Raw genomic sequence first — 22960 nt, 5'->3', positions numbered from 1 at the left:
CCAATCAACCGCACCTTTTGAGGTTTTTTAAAAAAAGTATGCACAAAGTATTCCTCCCGTAGAAACAATAGGAAATGAACGTTTGACAAATTAATTGTTCGATGTTCATTGTCAGAGGAAAAAGCACAAACTTCGCAACTTCTCATTGCACACATTAGCCACGCAAGTTCTTTTGCGTCACCCGTAAAGTTCCTTCTAGCCAAGTTTCCTTTGTGCCTTATAAAGACGGGAAAGAATCACTTCACGCATTAGGAAATGTAGGTGAAAGCGTTGTTGTCACGCCCTCGGTGCAAGAGTCTTGGAAGGTCCCGGGCAGTTTCCAAGCCGTGTCCACAACGACCACGTTGGCGCTGGGCGTGACAGCAGGCCGCCGTTGCCAGGGAACCGTCCGGCGTCTGGCGCGCCAGCCCGCAAGGCCCGCCTTTCACGCCAGCGATTGGCGGATCGCAGGCCAATCGGAATAGCATATGGGGGCGGGGCGCGGATCCCAGCGACGACGCCCCACCCCCGCCCCCGCCCCTCCCAGCCTCTTGTCCTGACTTCCGGGTCGCGGTGTTTGCAAGGACCGCTCGGCGTTAGAGCGTCGTTTCCGTTGCCGGTGTGTGCAGCTGGGGGAAACCGAGGCAGTGCCAGCTTCCCCCTAGTTCTTCCGCTCCTGTGAGGTGGCTGCTGTTTTATTTTTCTCTCACCCATGTTGCTGGCGTCCGGCGGCGCCAGCCCTGCGGGCGGTCCTGCGGATAGATCCGCACGGTGCCTGGGCCGTCGCGGCTTTGTGCAGCGTTCCCGCGCGCGAGAGGGGCGGGGCGGCGCGGTGCCCGAGGGGTAGCGCTCTCTTTGCCGGGGCTCTGGGGCCCGCGGCCGGCGGGACGGCCTGTCGGCGCCTGGCACCTCTGCCGCCTTCGTCAGGACGAGCGCGGACAGAATGACTCATTTTAAAGATCCAGGTCCGCGCGTCTGGCACCGGCTCCTATGCCCTGCCCTGCGGGGATTTCGAATTTGACAGCTCCTTGGGTCCTGGCGCAGAGAGGGTGTGTCTGCGAATCTCAGGGCTGGAAGGCAGGCGAGGAGAGTTTTTAGATCGGTCCCCGGCATCTCCAACCCGCCCTCCCCCTTCCCGAAGAGTTTTCTTTTAAGATCCAGTTGTATTAAGTGTTTAGGTTTTGTGGGATTTTTTTTTTTTAAACCTCCTGGTGTTTTTGCCCTTCACCTAGTGACTGGGGAAAAAAAATCATGAATTTCTCAGGATGCCATCTGTTCGGTTTCCAACCTGTAGGCTTCAGTTTGTAAGCCACTTGTAGTGTTTTCGTTTGTTGTAGTCAGCTGACTGGGACAGCTGGGACGAGCTCTCTCCCAGAGCTCAGAAGAGCTCATTCTTGGGGAAACCACCTCTGATGTGTGATAGATTTGAAGTTGTTTCTCTGTTGGTCCTTTTAGTCTAGAGATGTTTAGTTGTGTAAGTTTCAAGGGGTGAAAAGTGGAAGTAGGAATGCAAAATATTAAATAGAATTATTTGTCAAAATATGTAAGGTGGATATTATTATTCTTTTAAGCCATTGAACAATTTGGCCAGTTTCCCCCTGCTTTTTTACAGTTCTTTTTTTTAAAGTGACCATTTGGTCAAGATATAAATTGACCATTTGGTTAATCGCTATTTAAACTATGCTGTTTAATTGTTTTCTTGTCTGATTGATTAAACATGGTCACAAAATAGACACAATGGAATAGTAGATGTTATTATAATTTGGGATTTGGGGAGTTGGATCAACTTAATTTATTTTTCAGTTTTACAGTTCCAGTTTAAGGCCATTAAGCTTATGTTTTCATATCCCTTTCCAGGAGAACATGTTTGTTTCTTTGTGGGAGTTTTTCTATGGACACCTTTTCCGATTTTGGATGAAATGGGTCTTACGGCAGATGACTGGAAAGTGTGAATTGCAGCGGATTTTTGACACCTATAGAGGTGCACAGAGGACCTACAGGATAGGTAATGTTATTCAAAATCAAACACTTCAAGATTAATTAAAACATAATTGAATTCTTTCTGCCTACCCTGTGGTAATGTGTTTTGAGTAAGTCACTGCATCTGAGTTTCTTAAGCTTTGTGCACTTTAAGCCCTTTTCACCCCCCTGCTGACTGTTGAGCATTGAATAATTGTATATAAAAAGAAACTTCTTAGAACATCTCATGTTTCCAAAGAATGAACCTTTTGGGTGTCTTAAAAATGTATCAGTTATTCTTCAGATTATAGTTGCAGTTGTTTACTAGGAAATTATTCTCTCTTCTGTTGGAAAATTTTACACAAATATAATGAAAAGATTGGAAGAATCAGTAGCCGTTTTCCTACTTTGCCTCATTCATCAGTCTTCTCACTCCTTGCTCTTATTTCTTAATGGACAGACTACTTATTGGTAGGAAAAATTATTAGAGCCTGCTTGGTCTAGGCTCATGTTGATAGCCACATGGTTATTGACCTCTTACCTAGTCCAGGCTGGTAGTGATAGCCACATGGTTATTAACTTTTGAAGTGTGAAGATGTCAACTGAGTTATGCTGTACCTGTAAGATACACACTGGATCTCAAAGTTTTTATATGAAAAACGTGTAAAGATGTCTGATAATTGTATTTGTAATACATTGAAGAGATGCTATTATAACCTATTAAGTTGTAGTAATGCAAATTGCATGTATTTCTTTTTAATTTAATGTAGCTATGGAAGTTTTTATGGTATACATGGGGCTCAGTTTGGCTTGTGTTATATTTCCCCCAAATGACAGTTTTACTGAAAATATTGTTCTGACTTCAAACTCAGATGGTTGAGAACTGTGCTTTGAAGTCCCTGTAGGCATAGTAAAAAAGACCTGGTTAGAGCCACAGCTCACGATGCTGTGTTAAGTGGGAAATTGAGAATTAACCAGCTCCTATTTTATGTTGATTAAGAATGAGGAATTGATGCCTTTAAGCCAAGGGAGTAAGGTTTGGACAGTATCCAGAACAACGGTGGAAGAATGGCAGAAGTATCTTGTGGCCAGTGGCTGGGTGAAGCGTAATGCACACTCTGATTCCCACTCTCCTGCCTGCTCAGAAGAACCAAGTGCCTCTTACAGATCTGCGGGCTGTGCTGGTTGGCACGTCACAGTATATGGGCAAAGAGCATATTCAAGGCTTAACTTTGAGATAAAGGCATTTTCTTACAATTTTTGAAAGCAGAGCATTCTTAGTGTACCAGAAACTTTAAAAAACAACAACAACAACAAACCCAATACAGATTTTGTCATTCTTGGGTTGGAGCCAGGGATGCAGAGAGGGTTCACTCTTTGCCTAGTAAGGGGAGAGTTGGCCAGGCAGTCTGGCCTTTGCTCCTTTGTCCCTGGGCTGTGAATTTCTGGCCCCTCTCTTGTGCTGACAATGAAGAGAGTGTAGTAGAGAACATAGTCTTCAGATGGGTTCCTGATAGCTGAGCTGCTAGTAAACACTGTCTAGCTGTCTGCAGAGAAACAGAACATTCTGGGGAAATGAGATTGCTACTAGCTTTGTACTGTGTTTAGGGGGAGATCATTCTACCTTCTTTAACCTGTAAGAATCTGAGATGACTGCTCTGTTCTCCATGGGGAAATTGTACCTAACCTGTGAATAATCATTGCTATTATATTTTTACTATTTGAATTTGGGCTAATTCAGAAAATGTGTTCAAGTGGTAACTTTTTTTTTTTTTTATTTCAGAAAATTCCTTGACATATTCCAAGAATAAGGTAAGGGCACATTAAAGTGCTAATTCTAGAAAACGTAATCTAAGCTTATTTTTTTAAAAGCACTTTGATTTCAGGATTATGTTTACTATCTACACGTGAGTTAAATTTTTTTATTTTAGAAGTTGTAATTCTGTTTTTAAAACACTTTCTGTTTTGATGAGCAAAAGAGTATTTCAACCCCGTCTCCTATTCTGAGGTTTTACCTGGTTATTTTGAGGTAGCTTTGGTAGCTTTTGGGGACTAGTATCTTAGGGAAAGCATTCCTGAGAACTGTGTCCACAGGGTAGGTGTGTGAGCAAAGCAATTTTTCATTGAAAGTGAGTTCCAGCATATAGTAGTCAGCTCTTGCTGGGTAAGAAACAAGCACAAATCTCAGGAGCAGAAAGCAGTGTTACTGTGGCCCATGCACCTGTGGGTCAGCTGCAGAGGCCCTTTATCAAGTTGGTGCCATGTTCCCATGTCTGGTCCACTCCTCCTGCTGTAGGTTACAGGTGTGGGATTCAGTGGGCAGTGAGGGAGTGGTCTTATAGTCACTGGAGGCCTAACGGACTCTGTTGTCTCCATTTACATCCTTGGGTTTAAATGAGTGGCCACATGTTAGGCAAAGGGCACTCAAATGCATTCTGTATACCCTAATGCCACAGCAGGCAAGAAGGCAAGAGGTTATATAACTGACTTGCAGGGGATGGAAAGTCAGGGCCAGTATGCCAGTCTACAATGTGTTAGCCACAGCCCTTGCTATGTGTTAAGTGGAAAAATCAAGAATTAACCAGCTATAATTAACTGTAAGGTCACAGTGTTTTTTTGTATAAGAATTACTGGTGTAAATTATTTTGTGACAATTTTAGTTATTTGTGTGTGCATCTGTGTTTTAGATATCCATATACATGTTTGCACTTGGTTGTAATGTAAAGTATGAATCATAATAAAAAATGTGGACATAATTCTGTCTGCTAGTGTTGATAAGAGTTGTTGACTCAGCCTGGAATCAGAAGGGTTCTGCAGGCCAATATACTTTGTTTTGGAGAGTAACCTCTATAATGGGTGCTTGGTAGTTTAGGTACAGTCTTTCATTCACAGGTTATCTGGGTGGGAATAATGCACACCTACCCAGATGAACACTGGGGAGGGTACAGAGTTGTCTTTTGTTCAGAAACCTAAAGTGTGATTTTTTTCATGAGAATATGGCATCTGAAACTTTGACAGTTTCTACTGTAATTCTTGTTTAATTTGCACACAGACATGTAGTCCTGTCTTTGAAACGTAGCAGGCAGATCCCCACAGCAACCTTGTGAACTGTAGGGACCTGCTTGGATGCATTTTATTTCAGAACTCAAACTCAGCAACCCCAGCATCCTCTGGAAGCTTGTTGGAGTGTAGACACCAAGCCCCACCCCAGAAGTCCTGATTCTATTTCTGGAGTGTTGGTTCCCCATTGACATTTTTGTCCTGCAGGTCAGGACATTTACATGTCCCTCCTCTGCTTGGAGGGACAGCCCTATATCCTGACTGCTCCCACTCTTTCTGTAAGAAGCCATGTGTACTCCACACAGACAGACTGATAGATGCAAAGAAAGTTGTGTTTGTTTGTGTCATAAACCTGGGAATATTTGAGAATGAATTGTCCTCTGACAGGTGCTTTCTTGTGGCCTGGAAAGCACCTTGTAGAAGTATAATAGTTTCTCCTGCCACACTCACAGACCCAGCATTTTGCCCTCAGCATTTGAGGAGTGTGCCTTCTCTAAGGCTTTGAAATCTGCCTGCAACACTGTCAGTGCTGTGCCCTGGAGCAGCCCCTGCCCCTGCATTGCCTACTGTTGTATCTAGCACTATGGTCTTGGTCAGAGCCATCACTACTGTGCTGCTGCTCCAAACCAAAGTGCCGTTGCCATTGGCCCATGGGCTGCTAGAGCAGTATTGATGTTCCCAGTAAGAGCTTAAGTCACCCAGCTCTAGTCTCATTCAGTTCTGACCTCGTGAGCACTCTGAACATTCTTTACTTGGAATTATAGCTTTCAACCTCCCTGTCTTTTTGTCTTCCTTGTTTTATGGTATTTTACTTTTTTATTTCTTCATTCTCTCCTGCCCCAAAGAAACAAAACAAAGCATAGTAGTTTGTGGTTTATGTTAGTATCCCTAGAGCCCGCACCACCTCCTGGCATGTAACAGTGCCCTGTGTGTAAAGAAGACACAGATGGATGCCTTGGAAGTTCAGAGTCCCCTTCTCCACATGGAGTGTGTGGTTCTTGCTTCCCTCACTAGCTCTGGTGGAGAAGGAACAGAATCTGAACTCAGCACCTGCACAGCAGCAGAATGAGGACTCAGGATTTATTAGTGAGATTTTATGTGTGGAATAATTAAGCTAAATGTAAGTAGGGCAGGAGGTCAGATGTTGGTGAAATCTCAATAAGGATTTTATGGCTACTATATGTTCAGCATTCTAGCAGGGTCTTAAGTATTTGCAAAAGAGGTAAAGTTGATGATGGATAGTTATCAATAAGAAGCAAAGAATGAAACAGAAAAGGAAGGGCTGACCAGCTTAGCTTAGTGGTTCTCAAACTTCCTAATGCTGTGATGCTTTGATGCAGTTCCTAATGTGGTGGTGACCCCAACTGTAAAGTGATTCTCATGGCTACTTCATGACTGTAACTTTGCTACTATTGTGAATCATAATGTAAATGTCTGTTGGCAGGATATCTGCTAATGTGACCTGTTTGGTTCCCAAAAGGGTTGCGACCCACAGGTTGAGAACCACTATCTGAGAGTGTTTACTAGCTATTTAAAAATCTCACAAAATGTAAATGTTAAAGTCGTAGTCTGAGGATGTCACCGTCAAAACAGCAAAATGTTGATGTGTTTTTAAGAATACTGTAGCTAACAGTGAATAAAGACTACGTTAAGTCATAGCTGTTTTGTTGTCGTGAAGCCTGGAATTGAAGCAACTGTCGTTACATAGAGATGAACTTGTCAATTTAAACAAGCAGTTTGTGCATGTCTTGCATATTTATTCCAAGAGAAAATTCTAATTCTTATCTTGTGGTGTTTCCATTGATTACCTTTGCACTTTATTACATGAAAAGAAATCTGGACAAAAATTCTGATTTTATTGCTTCTTACTTATTTGACTTTGTGCAAGTTGCTTGTTCTCTCATCAATACATGTATGATGGTTTAGGACTAGAGATGTTACTATGAAGGCAGCATAAGAGAATGCATGTTGATATTAGTGATAATGAAATTAAGCCAGTGAACACAACAAGAATTTGAGAGAATTAAAGCATCCACAAACCCTCTCATTTAAATACGTTGCATTTCCAGTGATTGCTATGCATAACAGCAATTTTAATCCATTAAGGCTTATCCCTGACGTCTGTCTCAAAGTGTGGTTATGTTGGGTTGTAAATGTGTACAGATGAAGCTCCTTCAATATTTAAAAATAAGTCTCACTCAATTACAAACTAGGGACTGCTTATACATTACGTCCTATGATTACTAAAAGGAGAAAATCTTCCGTATCTGGAGTATAAACAGTACAGTAATGCTTTGGGTCAGAGAAGAATTGTTGAGAAACAGAGAAAGAAATTGAACTGAAAACAGCGTATCAACATTTGCTTAGGTCACCAAAGCAAAATTTTAAAAGCATAGACCAATGATCTGTGTTTGTATCTTCAGAAACCTGGAAAGAAACAAAGGCCAAAGTAAGTTAAAGAAGTTATAAAATAAGGCAGAAAATTAATGAAATAGTAAAACAGGCAAGAGTGAACAATACCGATAAACTCCGAAGCCAGTTCTTTAAAAAGATAATAATATCAATACCTGTAGCAGCTGATCACATATAAGAGAAAACCAAGATTTCCAGTATGAAGAAAGGCAGGACATAAGTCAGCGCAGCCTAGAGTTAGCAGTTCTGTAAGCAGTGTCATGCTGGCAGATCCTGTAGCTTATGTGAAATGGGAAAAGTTCGTGGAAAGCACAGTTTATGAAAATTAACTAATATGGAAATAAACAAATCTAGGTTGCCATTATTCAAGAAAAGAAATGAAATCTCTAAATTGTTTACAAAAATAGCCAGCATTGGCTTAATTAACTTTCTTTAAAAAGATGTTTGAGCCTTCGTATTTGTGTTTTATGAGTGTTTACCTGTGCACATGTCTGTGCACTGTGTGCATGCTTGGTGCCCACAGAGGTGAACTCCAGCCTGGAGCTGGAGTTTCAGGGGGTGTAAGCCGTCACGTAGCTGATGGGAAGCGACCCCAGGTCTTGAGCAAGAGAAGCCAGTGCTCTTTACCATTGAGCCACTCTCCAGCCTGGCTTAAGTAATTCTTACCAAGCATTTACGGAAAAAGAACCAGTGCCACTGTTAACAGAAAGTCCTGAGAAATAGAGGTGGGAGAAATTTTGTTGTTGTTTGTTTGTTCAGGACACGGTTTCTCTTTGTAGCTAGCCTGAACTCAATTCGAACTCATACAGATCCACTTGTCTCTGCCTCCTGAGTGCTGGGATTAAAGGCTACCATGCTTGGCTTTTTTTTTTTTTTTTGTTTGTTTGAGGACAGATTAAAACTAAAGACATATAAATGAAAAGTACAACTCAGCACCCTTTATGAATGTGATACAAGACTCCTTGCCAAAACATCAGCAAACTGATCCTAGTAACATAAAAATTATACACTCATAATATATTATGAATTATGAGTGTATAATTTATTACATTAACAGAATCAGAAAAATGTGATTATTTTGATAGATACTGAAAAATCTGCTCATGTTTAAAAACTCTCTTCCAAATAGAAAAGCAGAACCTCCCTTGATTCCTTAAAGGCCACTCTAGATAATCTGCAGCTGGCATGACAGAAAACATTTCAATATTGAATGTTTTGCACATTTACTTGGGAGCATGACAAATATGTTTAGTTTTTCTGCTTCTATTTAGCATTGTACTGGAAATCCTGGGACCACAGTAAGCCAGAAAAAATTCTAAGACATGGTTGGGCAGAAAGAACTGTCTTGATGAACACAGATGTAGTCTGAAGATGTAGATAGCCCTGAGGTCCCCAGAGGCTGTTTGTGTGTATTAATAAGGGAACTAAACAGTCTGGTGGAGGGTTCCCCTTTCTCCACAACCTCTCCAGCATGTGTTGTCACTTGAGTTTTTGATCTTAGCCATTCTGATGGGTGTAAGGTGAAATATCAAGGGTCATTTTGATTTGCATCTCCCTGATGACTAAGGACATTGAACATTTCTTTAAGTGTTTCTCTGCCATTCCATATTCCTCTATTGAGAATTCTCTGTTTAGCTCTGTACCCCATTTTTAAATTGGATTACTTGATTTGTTGCTGTTTAACTTCTTGAGTTCTTTATATATACTGGATATTAGCCCTCTGTCAGATATAGGGTTGGTGAAGATCCTTTCCCAATCTGTAGGCAGTTGTTTTGTTTTGATGACAGTGTCCTTTGCTTTACTGAAGCTTTTCAGTTTCATGAGGTCCCATTTATTGATTGTTGATCTTAGAGCCTGTGCTGTTGGTGTTCTTTTCAGGAAGTTGTCTCCTGTGCCAGTGAGTTCTAGGCTCTTCCTCTGCACTACCTGTGGGAATGTAAACTTTTATATAACCACTTTGGAAATCAATCTGGTGCTTTCTCAGACAATTAGGAATAGTGCTTCCTCAAGATCCAGCTATACCACTGCTAGGCATATATCCAAAAGACGCTCAAGTATACAACAAGGACATCTGCTCAACCATGTTTGTAGCAGCTTTATTTGTAATAGCCAGAAGCTGGAAACAGTCCAGATCCCCTCAGTTGAGGAATGGTACAGAAATTGTGGTATATCTACACAATGGAATATTACTCAGTGATAACAAACAAGGAAATCATGAAATTTTCAGGTAAATGGTGGGATCTGGAAAAGATCATCCTGAGTGAGCTATCCCAGAAGCAGATAGGGTATATACTCACAGGGTATATACTCAGGGTATATACTCACTCATAAGTGGATACTAGACATATAATATAGGATAAACATACTAAAATCTGTACACCTAAGGAAGCTAATCAGGAAGAAGGACTCTGGCTAAGATGCTCTATCCCCATTCAGAAAGGCAAAGAAGATGGACATCAGAAGAGGGAGAACAGGATGGGAGCCTACCACAGAGGGCCTCTGAAAGACTCTACCCTGCCTGGTATCAAGGCAGATGTTGAGACTCATAGCCAAACTTTGGGCAGAGTACAGGGAATCTTATAAAAGAAGTGGTAGATAGTAAGACCTGGAGAGGACAGGAGCTCCACAAGGACAGCGACAGATCCTAAAAGTCTGGACACAGGGGTCTTTTCTGAAACTGATATTCCAGCCAAGGACCACTCATGGAGATGGCCTGGAACCCCTGCACAGAGGTGCCTATGGCAGTTCAGTATCCAAGTGGCCTCCATAGTAATGGGGACAGAGACTGTCTCTGACATGAACTGATTGGCCTGCTCTTTGATCACCTCCCCCTGAGGGGGGAGCAGCCTTAGCAGGCCACTTAAGAAGACAATGCAGCCACTCCTGATGAGACCTGATAGACTAGGGTCAGAGGGAAAGGGAGGAGGACCTCCCTTTTCAGTGGACTGGGAGAGGGACATGGGTGGGACAGAGGGAGGGTGGGATTGGGAGAGGATGAGGGAGGGAGGTACAGGGGGGATACAAAGTGAATAAACTGTAATTAATAAAAATAAAAATAATTAATACAAAAAAAAAACCAGTCTGGCACCAGGTAGGTCACTTCTGACTTGTGTTACCAATAAATTTTTACATTATGAAAGGGCAGCGCCACCCACCTCAGCAGCCAGAAGTGCAAAACTCCCAGGGAGTTTTAGTGAGACAGGAAATCTTCAGCCCTAAAATTTACGGAGGAATTTTTGAGAACAAAATAAAATGAAATTTGATACCCATCAATTATAAAACTCATTAAAATGTTAATTCCAAAGTTGACCTATGAATTTGTGAAGTTTTTCTTTTCTTTTTTGGTTTTTTGAGACAGGGTTTCTCTATGTAGCCTTGGCTCTCCTGGACTTGCTTTGTAGACCAGGCTGGCCTCGAACTTGAAGTGATCTGCCTGTTTCTGCCTCCCGAGCTCGGGGATCAAAGGCGTGTTCCACCATGCGCAGGTGAATTTGTGATTTTTTAATCAAAATTTCACTGATTATGTTTTGAAGACACTGACAAGCTTATCTGCAAAGTTATGCTAAAATACAAGGAGAGGACTGGGATAGTTCAAATGGTTTTCTAAGAGAGATGAGTTAAAGTACACAAGATTTCCTAGACAGCTAGAGGACATTATCACATAGGCCAGAAACAGGTGGACCAGAAAGATAACCTTCATAATGTGTTGACCCAGTACATTGTGGGAAGAGAAGCTGTCAGCAAGGGGCGGTAGAGAATGAGGTAGGGGAGGGACGGGCTGAATGGGGACCGAAAGACAGCCCTTAGAGCCTGCTGCTACTCCTCTTTTAAACATAGTTTTAAATTTTTAACGTCTTTTTTTTTTTTACAATTTCATAGATATATACAGTGTTTTGTGACCATATTCTCCTCCTGGCATGTTGACCTCCTTTCTAAGCCCCCTTCCGCTTCCATGACTCCATTATTTATTTGTTTTTCACCCACTGAGTTTAGTTAGGGTTGCTTTTAGGAGTGTGGATAGGAGGCTTTTAGAAAACCACAAATACATACATGATTCCAACTCTCAGATCCGAAGTAAACGTGATTTCTTTTTGCATTTTACTATCTTCTTTGTAAAGTTGATCAAATGCCTCAAAACAGACTTCTGTATCAACTCTCAGGGACTCCTCTTATTCTGCTGTATCTCCATAACTAGGTCCTACAGAATGCAACTCGATCTGCCGAGAGCGAACTGGACAGATATGTAGTGGACATAATGAAGGAAAAGAACATCTGCCCCGAGAAAGACACCAGGTGTGCCGCTCCCTCTGACTGTGACTGTAGCCTGCTGCGAAGAGCCCTGTGCATGGACGGTGGTGGGGAAGGCTTGTGGGTGATGCAGCCCAGCCCTGCCACCCTGGGGGCATTGAGGTCCACACCGCAAGGCCCTCCCACTCAGTCCTGTGCTGTTACTCCCTGAGGTTAAATAACTTTGGCAACTGCCGTACTGTTCTTCTAATTGTGGTGTCTGTGTTCTCTTAAAGCCAGCTCCTCCCCTAACCCTCCAGTGTATGTCCCATGTTCTTCGAGTCCTTAGGCCTCTCTCTGCCCTTCATGAACAGGCTACACTGTGGCTGTCTGTTGGTCTGTATGGAGGCAGTGTCCTCTTGTCCGACAAGAGTCACCAAGTAGCCAGCTAGACAGATGATAGGCACACTGAAGAGCAATGGTGCAGAAAAGTCCAGATGTTTTCAGTGTTGTGATGAGCGACATCAGAACATACCTACGTAAGGGAGGTGGAAGGTGGCTTTGGGGATGTGACAGCAGTTAGGAAATGAACCCTTGGGGTAAGAGGCATCACCACAACCCCAGTAGGTTGGTCTGAGGGGCATTGTATAGACAAGGTGGGGCTTGAAGGTCTCCTAAAATGTTAATGGACTGGAATTTGAAGTGCTCTGGTGTGGGAGCTATAGGTTGGTGTGTGGGTTACCAGCGGAGAGCCAGTATAAAAAGCATGTTGCTCCAGGGAAAGAAAGCTACTCTATTTGGAGAAATAAAGATAACTTGTCATAGTTATTTTGTATACACCTCAATTATTAGAGATGTTGCTATGTGGCAGTAAAGATCTAGGGATGTACCCCCCCACCCCCTCTGCTAGGCCACAGAGGAGGACAATGCAGCCAGTCCTGAAGAGACCTGGTAAGCTAGGGTCAGATGGAAGGGGAGGAGCACCTCCCCTATCAGTGGACTTAGAGAGGGGCAGGGAGGATACAAGGGAGGGAGGGCGGGATTGGGAGGGATTGAGGGAGAGGGCTACAGCTGGGATACAAAGTTAGTAAACTGTAACTAATATAAAAAAATAAATAATTTAAGTAAATATGCTTTAAAAAAAGATTTGGAGATGTGTGGATAGCTCAGAGAACACATGTGAAAGAGTTCTTGGAGTCAATCCCGTGTTGAGGCCCTGTTTTATCATAGTCCTGAGTGAGGCTCTGCATGGCCTTTGGTGCATCTTGTATTAAACTGAAAACCAAGAGCACTTCCTAAATAGATGCATGAACCACAGGCTTTGCTTTATTGTGATAAATCTTGAGGTTTTTTTAAATTTAAATTTATTTTTTATAATTGATTGACTTTACATTCCAATTTTAGTCCCCTTTCTCATCTCCTCTGGTCCCTCCTTCCCTCCCTCTTCCCCCCCCCCCCCCCATTCTCCTCTTCTATTTCTCAGAAAGGGAGAGCTCTCCTCCACTACCATCTGACCCCAGCCTATCAGGTCTTATTAGGATTACTTATATTCTCTTCCTCTGTGGCCTGGCAAGGCTCCCCACGAGGGGGAAATGGTCAAAGAACTGGCAACAGAATTCATGTCAAAGACAGCCTCCAGGGGGCTACAGCTGGGATACAAAGTGAATAAACTATAATTAATATAAAAATAAAAATTTAATAAAAAAAAAAAGATAGCCTCTGTGCTCCCCTTACTCCCCACATGGAGACTGAGCTGCTTATGGGCTACATCTGAGCAGGGGTCTAGGTCCTCTTCATGCATGGTCCTTGGTTGGTACATCAATCTCTGCAGACCCCATGGGCCCAGATTTGTTGGCTCTGTTGGTCTCCTTATGGTGTTCATGTCCCTTTTGGGTCCTTCTATACCCCACTCTCTCCTATAGCTCAGCTGTTAAAGGCTAGGCTCACAACCAAAATATAAGAGGTCTGATTTAAACTAATAATTTTATTCTTTCAGCTTTCAAATCTGCATGAGGACATGCTTACTGCAGATAACTGGCTACAAACAGCTCTATCAGGATGTAGAAAATGTGAGGAAAAAACCCTATGATTCTGCAAATGCTCAGCATGAGAAACTGCTCCTCAAGGTAATCGCTGGCTCAGGGCTGTGCAAGCTTTGTGCATTCTCCAGGCTCTTGTCCACACATTTGTTTACCTCTTGGAGGCTTGGAGACTTTGTGTTAGTTTTCGTTGATAGGGAAAGATAGTTGATCAACAACTTTTACTTGATAAATATCTATAAAAATATATTTAAGTAAAATTTGAATGCATTTTATTCTGAGATAAGTTATCCATTCACAAAAGGGTTCTCTTTAGCCTCAAAGCATGGGCACATAAGCCTCAGAGCCTCTGTTTATCTAACTTGCTTGTGAAGAGTTGGCTTTCCCTCAGCAACACTGAAGCTGTAAAAATAGAAGTCCCTTTGCACAGCATTGTGTCACTTCTGAGACCAGAAGAGCATCAGCTAGCAAATACTGCAATTGTGAGCTCTCACAGTCAGGAAGGAGAGAGAACGTTCTTTCCTGTTTCTTTGGTGTTAAGTGTGTGAGGGTGATAGTGGCACCGATATCTGAAGGCTGAGGCCTAGAGAAAGTGCTGTAGACTGTCCAGTGTGGTCCTTCATTTGGGAAAAAGGATTTCAAGGCCCTGGGGGAGATGGTCTTGACTTGCTTTGGGTGATAATGCACTACAGCTGGGAGAGAACTGCTTCCTGCTCATCTTCTGTCCCAGTTCACACATGGTCAGGAGCAGTAAAGGGGAGGTTTTGAAATCTTTCTTTCTTTGCTTCTTCCTTCCTTTTCTTTTTTCCTTCTTTCTTTTATTTTTTTTATTATTAAAGATTAAGCACCTGGCATTACAGCAGAGCCTATTCAAGACTAATATGGGTCCATTTATCCAAGACTGCTCTTTGCAAACAATTTAGTTCTAATATGCATATATTGATTAGTAAACACAGATAGGTCATTGCTCTAGATTTCTGTGTTTTTTGCTTAAAAAAATGATTCTTCACAATAGTCATTCTGGTTGGAATAGATATACTATGTATTTATGTTTTAAATACAGTCCTTGTTGGTCTTAGAATGTGCCTATAAAAGTAGTTGAACTGAAAGTATTCAACTATGAGTTAGATAAATTAAGAAAAGGAAATGTCCCAATAAACCAAGAACATCACTATTATTTGTAACACAAAAGCATGTTTGTGCAGCTTTGGAGTCTTCTGATGCCCACGAAAAAGTTGAAGTCCCGAATCTCCAAGCAGTGGGCAGACATTGGTTTCCAAGGTGATGACCCCAAAACAGATTTCAGAGGCATGGGCATGCTCGGATTAATCAACCTTGTGTAAGTGAAAATAAATTTTCTCTCCTTGGCTGAATGAAATTCTGTGTTTTGTTCAGTCTATTTTAATTCTAATAAGAATTGACCCTATTGCTTCATATTGACTTTAAGTTTTATTAGCTGTAGTGTGTATGTTTGCTAGTGTGCTGGCAACAATGTGAAGACATTGTACACGCGTGTGTGTGCGTACCTGTGCACGTGAGATGCGCACAAGCATTTGTCTTGTCTCTGTATGTGTGCACCTGTGTGTGCATGTCCATCATTGTGTGTCCCTGATGGCTTACCAGGGTTTGCAGTGCTATCCCCTCCTTGTTCTTTCCAGCCTCACTTCTGACACGTGCTTAAGAGCCATGAACACTTCCGGGTTTGCCCTCTTGTTCTACTGTGTGGGCTCTGATTGCTTTTGGGAAAACAGAACCAGGTTAGGTGACATGCTTCTCACTAGCTCACTAGCAGTTATGCTGAACCCTGACTTATCATGGCTATAACAACTTGCCTTTTCCCTTAGCACTTAGGCAGCATGCATGAAATCCCAAAACATGCAATATAAGTCACAACTGATACTCAGCATGGTTCTAGTGAGAAGAGTGAGTTCTTATATCAGTGGTTCTCAACTGCGGGTCATGATACCTTTGGGGGTACATATCAGATGCTTAAGTTATAATTCATAGCAATAGCAAATTTACAGTTATGAAGTAGCAATGAAATAATTTTATTACTGCAGTCGCAGCATTAGGAAGGTTGAGAACCACTGTCCTACCTAGATACTCAGGTTTTTAGACTACAGTGTTTTGAGTTCCATCTGTGGATTGTGGCCTACAGATTATAAACAGTGTTGAGAATGGGAAGCTAATACTTTCTTTGGATAATTCTTACTGTGAAAAAAATATCAGAAATTGAATTAAACTAAGTTAATACTGAGAAAAATATTTAGGTCAATATGGATAAAGCTTTTGGGGGAAAGGATATGCCATAATGAGATTTCAAGATCTATGCTTTTTTAAATTATAAAAGCATATATGCTTGGTAATGCCTAAAATCTTATAAGTTCTATATAATTCTGCTTCCTGAAGATAAATCACACAGTAATCTTTAAAGAACTTAAGTGATTTCCCTGACTCCATCAGAAGAGGGTCTCCCTGAGCCTGGGGTTTAAGGAATTTAATGGAGTTTGACTCTAGCCTGTGCCGAGGGGTCTTGCTGGACCTTCTAAACAAAGTGCAGCTTCTTTACCATATTTAGAGCCCTGGCTGATGTGAAGATGGCTGGGATCCATGTACTTTAGCAGTGGGTTAGAAGTGCACACTGCAGCTGTTACAGAGAGAGCACAGTGAAGGAAGGTGGCCCAGCAGCTGCGCTTACAGTGTGTACAAGGATGAGAATTAGCAGGTTACAAAACAAGAACTCAGAATGTTTCTCCTTTTGTAAGCAAATAGGAATTCCCTTTGTAGATGATTTCTCTGCTAAAATGGTCTTGTCTAGAACCAGTCTACCTGTGTTCCTTATTTGATAGGCTTGATTCCTTAGGATTAAATTTGGACCCAGGAGTCTTTGTGAGCCATTGAGTGACTTGAGATGGAGATGGAGTGGCTGTGGCAGCGAGGGCCGTCGTTCTAACAGTAGCAGCTGCTTGCTCTGAAGTGTTAACCTATTTGCGGGTGGAACATTTTCATTTCATCATTCTCCTTGAACTTGTTTAGGTATTTCAGTGAAAATTACACCAGCGAAGCGCATCAGATTCTTTCCCGTTCAAATCACCCCAAATTAGGGTAAGCTGGGCGAACATTAAAAAAGCTAGACTCTTGCAATGAAAATGACTATTTAAAAATGTATCGTAAAATGATGTTATTTTAATGAGTGAGACTGTAGAAAGGGTATTATAAACTATATTAAAGATCATAAATGTTCTGTGTATTCCAGTAAGTTTTATCACATGGCATTATAAAACAACGATAAGGGCTCATATTTTTTTTCCAGAACTATTTCAGAGGAGTAGAAACTAACACTGAAATAGGAAAATCAGACTTAGCTTTGAAAATGGTGAAGGAAATGCAAATTGAGGCCTTGTTATTAGCTTTCTATTGCTTTATACATAATAGCTAGAGCAATAAGGCTTGGTAATGTGGATGTCCCTCTATTGTTTTTAGATATCACAGGGACAGAACTTTTATTTTTACCTCTATCTAGAAAAATAACAGCCTTCAAAAACCAAACCCTTTGATTATCCTGATCAAAGCTGAGGTATAGAGAGGTTCCCGCAAAGTGAGTCCTGTGTCAGGAGAGCAGCAGTGGCAGTTTGGGTGAACTGGGAAGCTCCTGTGCACTATAAGTTTCTGTTTTGAGCTGCTGGCTAGCTGTGTAACTGGTGGTGTTTCTGATGTAGGTATTCTTATGCAATAGTTGGAATCAATCTTACAGAGATGGCTTACAGCTTGCTGAAGAGCGAGGCTCTGAAGCTTCACCTCTACAACTTTGTCCCTGGGATTCCCACCATGGAGCACTTTCACCAGTTTTACTGTGAGTATCAGACCTGACCAAGAACATTGCCGACTCTCAACAAGGCCAAACATATAGTTTTAACGTAATGCCTATGATGTACATAGCAGTAAGTCTATGCTCATCATCTGATTGTTTGAGATATTTGCTGTCCAGGAGAATATGGAAGCCAATCTCCAAGTGCTCTTCATACTTTACTTTCTGTATTTGAATTCAGGTTGTCCTGTTTCCATGACAAGTAGCCCTATCCACCCAGCCCAAGATGGATGTGTATTTTCTGAAGATGAGATAGTCTAAATATGATTTTTTCCCCCTGTGGACAACATGTTTCTATGTTTTTTAATTGCAGGTTACCTTGTCTATGAATTTGACAAGTTTTGGCTTAAAGAAGAACCAGAAAGCATTATGCACTTCAACCTGTACAGAGAGAAGTTTCATGAGAGGATTAAAGGACTCTTAATGGATTACAATGCTGTGCTCACTTTGAAAACATGAACCGTCCGTAGCATCTTCTCTTTCTACCATGTTTTGCACACACAGCAGAATTTATATGTTATTATAGAAATTATCTGATCAACTACACTCGTATATATAATTTCATACAAAAAAATGCTTCAGAAACGCTATTTAAGAAAGCTGGTGGACAATCAGTGTATGTTTACAGTTGTTTATACGCTGGTCTCCAAGGTCCCTGACCCTTCCAAAGAGCTCTTCCGGAGTCACACAAACTACAGTTTGGAACTTGGGACTTAGCCTGTTAGTTTAAAAATATAAATCAGGTATATTTATATCTAGCCAGTTGACTAAAATGTGCATGAATCTGTTCTTTTTTTGTGTGTGTTGTAGCTCTCAAGGTGGTGTCATTTTCAAAACTTCAGGTTTATCATTCATTCTGGAAAGGCTTTTGAATGCGCTTTGTCTTTTTATTTGTAGGCAGATTGGTACCAGGTGTCCTCTGAGGCTTTTCTGCATTTCCAGCTGTCAAAATGTCCTGTCCTTAGAGCAGAGAGCATGGCTCTGTCAAAGAGGGGGAAAATCATGCCTTCCCTTTTGATTTCTCTGATGACTGAACATAACAGAAAATGAGAGAAGTCATTGTTGATGACTAGCTTTTTATTTATAAATAACATACTTTGGAGGTCTAGGCATTTCCTCTTGCTTGGTATTTGCTTTTATGAGCTATAGAATGAACCTTTCTTCAAGCTCTACTGTGAGGCCCCCTTCCTATGTGTTTCTCTGCTGAGAGAATCCTGATTGCATTCAAAACAGTTTCTTTTAAGATAAAACTGTTTTTGAAATGTAAGAAGAAAACAGCGCTTTTTAAAAAGGTTCCCCATCACTGGTGTGTTTGACCTGCTCTTCACTTTGCTTGCTCTTGCTTTGATGCTGGTGTTTCTAGGTAATCTTGTAGGGACCTGGGTTAACAGGCTGTGGGTACCACCAAGCCTACGTCATGACTGTGCATTTGTATAGCTTTATTGTACCAAATCTCAGGAGGGCAGTAAGTACAGTTGAAGTTCATGCGGGAGGAGATTCTAACGGGATGGTCTCCTCTTGGTGTGTTTTAAGAGGTTTGTTCTCAGAACAAAACTAAAAGAGAAAGGCTATGGACTGTGAGGCACACACGCTCCTTTATTCCTTTGGAAACCAGTTCATAACGTCATAATTTAATCTAAAACATGGTGATGTTTTGCACATCTTTTAATATCAGGTATTTAAAGACTAGCTTGTGTGATAGAGGAAGGTTTGCTACTTTTCCACAATTTGTTGTTGTCTTTTGACAAGCCCCTGCTTTTATACCATCAGAGAGAGAGAGAGAGAGATAAAGAGAGAGAGAGAGAGAGAGAGAGGTGTGGGTATCCCATAAAAGAGGCACAGCTGTAGTGTTGCATAGCATAGCATTACAGTGCATGGGTTAAAAACCTTTTTCCTTAAGGAAGATGAAAATTTTTAGAAAAGTAGTTTACATACTAGAAAGGATGTAGCTTTTTAGTATTATAGGAAGTTAATTGATTTCTTATAGGGGACATGTTAATGCTGGTAATGTATTCATTTAATTTTTGGAAAGTCTTTTGTTGTCCAGGTTTTATGACGAATTGCAGAGCTAAGCCCTAACTAGGAGCACATGTTCACCATTGTCATTTTCCGTGGAAAGCAGAGTGTTAGTCTCTGTTGTGCTAAAAGCACTTACCTTTGTATTGTAATCTTTCAACAGCCTAGCTCTTGGGCTGATTTAACTCTTTATCAGCCCATGTAATAAAAAAAAAAAACAAAACAAAACACTACTTGAAGTATGAGAGAGGAAAAAAAAATAAAAATAATAATAATAATAATAATTCTTTCTCAGCAGAAAACTCTAGTGATTCTAAGAACATATTGTCATAGTTTAGTTAGTGTCACAGTCTTTAAATCCTCCTTTGTTTGCACATTATAAATATTGTTTTTATTAAAATTATCATTAACCATTTCAGATAATTACATATAGCGGAGCTGATTCGTAAGCCAATGACAACTTCAGAGCTCTGATTCTCTGGAAGTTTGACTGTCACTAGTTGTACCTTAAAATGTAACAGAACCTTTTGGCTGATAAGCTGGGCACATGCAGGCAAGGGACAGTACAGTCAATTTACCTTACTTTCAGCAGATGTCAGAACTTCGTGCAGTTTTAAAACCCATGTGTAGATGCTTACCTCTGTCTAGAACTAGTAAAATTACTATGTAGCAATTGATAGTCATGGCATTGAAGTAGCAGGAAAATTATGGGAGTTATAGCATGATTGAAGTAGAGTCAATGGGAGATCAAGTTTTCTGTTTTGAGAGTGAAAAGATTTTACCAGTGGCAAAAGTAGCATAAAAATATAACTGCAACATTTACAGTTCAAATGCTCTGAAAGACAATCTTTTTAAAAACTGGAGACACTGGGTATCACTGAACCTAGACCAGCCTCTTTGTAAATAAGTGTCACAATACAACTAGTTATAAAAATGAATTTAAACTAGCACCATTTACAGTTCATAAATCAGATTTTTTTAAATCCCTGTTTTTTTCTATTTTAGGAGCTACTTGGATTTGTATGTATTTTTCTATGAAAATGTATGCAGTCTTTATTCTTCCTTCAGTGTTGGTCACCATTTTCATATCATTCTGTTCATTGGGAATATTCAGTGAAAGGGATTTTGATGAAAAGTTTTGCTCAAAGAAAAACCATTACTTGGGTATGAAAAGCAGCTGCTCATTTCTGCAGCAGAAGAGGGAATCATGGCATAGAGGACGGAGTTTTGCCCAGGGTGGTGATAGCTTATTCTTGTGATCACGACTGGGGACCAGCCGCTGCATCCTCAGGGTAGGTGCTCTACTTTAATCCCTGAAGAGTCCGCGTCTGGGAGGCTTTGCCCTCGTGGTCCTGTATAGGAGCCTCATCACACAAGCAGCTTTTAATGAAAACGAGGGGGCTTGTTAATACGCTGAGAAAAATCATGACTTGTGTATTTGTTTATCTGTCTCTAGCTTTTGATGAGAAAGAGTTTTTAAATGTAATGTAGGTAGGACCCAGCAACCACATTTACTTTGGCAGGGTAGTTCTATATTTTTGTTAAAGTACTGACAAATATTAAAGCAGTAGTGTTCCCTGGAGGGAAAGTACCTGTTGGCAACTTAAATTTTTGTCTATTTTGTGACAAGCATTTGAGTTTCAGGTAAAAGCAATAGTGTGCGATGTGGTGTCTTTTTGTTTGTGATGTTAAGTGAGAAAATAAAACCATGGCTGAAACTGTTGTAAGCTTTCCTGTGCATACTTGGGCTGCCTTTGGGCTTCCTCCCTGTTTAAGTCATTTAAGTTCATGAGCAGTGCTTACTTATTAAATTACAGGTAAGTTGTAAAACATAGATTTGTGACTTTTAACTCCACTTGTAACTATATAAGATGTTAGTGGATGAGAGTAACTGGTTATGAGATTAGAAATATGCTCTATTTTACAAGAAGCCGCCATTCCATGCAGATTCACTCCATTCCCCAGTTTCTACCAAGGGTAAGCGTGATTCATGCTGCATATTCATCTTTAAAGTGTTTCTCGTTTCTGCTTACATATTAGTACTTGATTTTTATAATCGCATGGCATTCCAGTATATGGTTTCATAGATGTATTTTATTTTGCAATAATAAGCATATATGGAACAATGGATAAAGTTAGAGCAGCACTCATTGGAGTTAATTTTAACTGTAAATGCTTCTAGCAGAAAATATAAAAGATAAAAATGGAAGACAATGTAGCCACCTCAAGCATTTTCATAGAAAGGAACAAAATAAGCGAAAATAGAGAACAAACTGTTAGCGATAAGAGTGTGAACAATAGCTAGATTAGAGACATAGGATTGACCACAGGGCTGGTCCAAGTGTTTCTAGATTCCCGGCATCTTACTCAAGAATGAGATAAAGGTGCACACAGGTTTTAAACATTGCAAGGTAACTTTCTTTAGAGTAGTACTTGGGGGCTCTAGGTTATTGCCCAGGGCTTCTTTCTAATAGGCTGGAAAAGGAGAAAAAGAAAGAAAGAGGCCAGGTTGTTAAGGGTTATAGTTTGGGTGATTCTCTCTTGATTGACAGGCTTAGATTACAGAACCCTTTACTTAGTGTGCCCATTCTGCCCTTGATGCATATAATGTTAAGCGCATCATCTTAGTCACTATTCTAATGCTGTGAAGGGGCACCATGACCAAGGCAACTTATAAAAGAAGGCATTTAATTGGGGGCTTGGCTTGTTTACAGTTTCAGAGCATTAGTCCATTATCATCATGGCAGAGCACATTACCATGTACCAGGTACATGTACCATGTACCAGGCAGGCAGTAGCTGAGGGCTCACATCTGATCCATAAGCACAAAGCAGAGAGAGAGCTAGCTAGCTGGGAATGTTGAGCTCTTTGAAACCTCAGAGCCCACCCCTAGTGTGGATGGAGCAGGGAAATGTACTGTGTTGTCAATGGGAGACCTGTGGAGATTTGCTGAACACTGCTAGAGAGAGCTAGTGCAGAAGAACAAATAATAGACAAGTATCTATTCACAACAGAAATGAGCAAAGAAAAAATTACAATTTCTATATAAACTATAATGATTTGGCAGAGTTGCTAATAAAATCAATATGAAAGCTAGGTGGGCTGGCTCACCTGTGTGATCCAGAGTTCTTGGAAGGCTAAGGCAGTAGAGCCTCTGAGACTTTGAGGCCTACTGGGGCTACTGAATAACGCTCTGTCTCAAAAAGGAAGCAAGCAAGCAAAAACAAAGCAGCAAAGAAACCCATCCAAGCTAGAAAGCAGTCAACGGCCATGGCCTACAGACTTAGAGAACAATGTACTGTATGTTTCAAAGATGATACAAGAAAAAGTTTGAATATTCTCTCATAAAGAATAAATAAGGAGTTATAGGAGTTTATATACACATACTCTGGAGTGAGTG

The 22960-nt window shown here is 41.0% G+C and overlaps 1 protein-coding gene across 2 annotated transcripts; it reads left to right on the top strand.

The window, feature by feature from the left end:
- The first annotated feature begins 549 nt into the window (after positions 1-549).
- Positions 550-21282, top strand: Elmod2 (ELMO domain containing 2). 2 transcript variants are annotated; one of them, XM_055621486.1, is made up of 9 exons: positions 550-662; positions 1837-1984; positions 3722-3750; positions 11606-11703; positions 13634-13763; positions 14882-15015; positions 16713-16781; positions 17396-17529; positions 17858-21282. In XM_055621486.1, exons 2-9 carry the CDS (start codon positions 1843-1845, stop codon positions 18001-18003), a joined length of 882 nt encoding a protein of 293 aa, XP_055477461.1. In that variant the 5' UTR covers positions 550-662; positions 1837-1842; the 3' UTR covers positions 18004-21282. The 2 variants fall into 2 exon arrangements, with proteins under 2 accessions (XP_055477461.1, XP_055477462.1); XM_055621487.1 differs by having other exon boundaries at positions 551-598.
- Positions 21283-22960: the final 1678 nt, after the last annotated feature.

The sequence above is a fragment of the Psammomys obesus genome, unplaced genomic scaffold (genome assembly GCF_907164565.1).
Source record: "Psammomys obesus unplaced genomic scaffold, mPsaObe1.curated_primary_1811, whole genome shotgun sequence".
Taxonomy (NCBI): Eukaryota; Metazoa; Chordata; class Mammalia; order Rodentia; family Muridae; genus Psammomys; species Psammomys obesus.
Note: the sequence above shows the minus strand (reverse complement) of the source record. Positions and strands in the feature narration are given on the sequence as shown.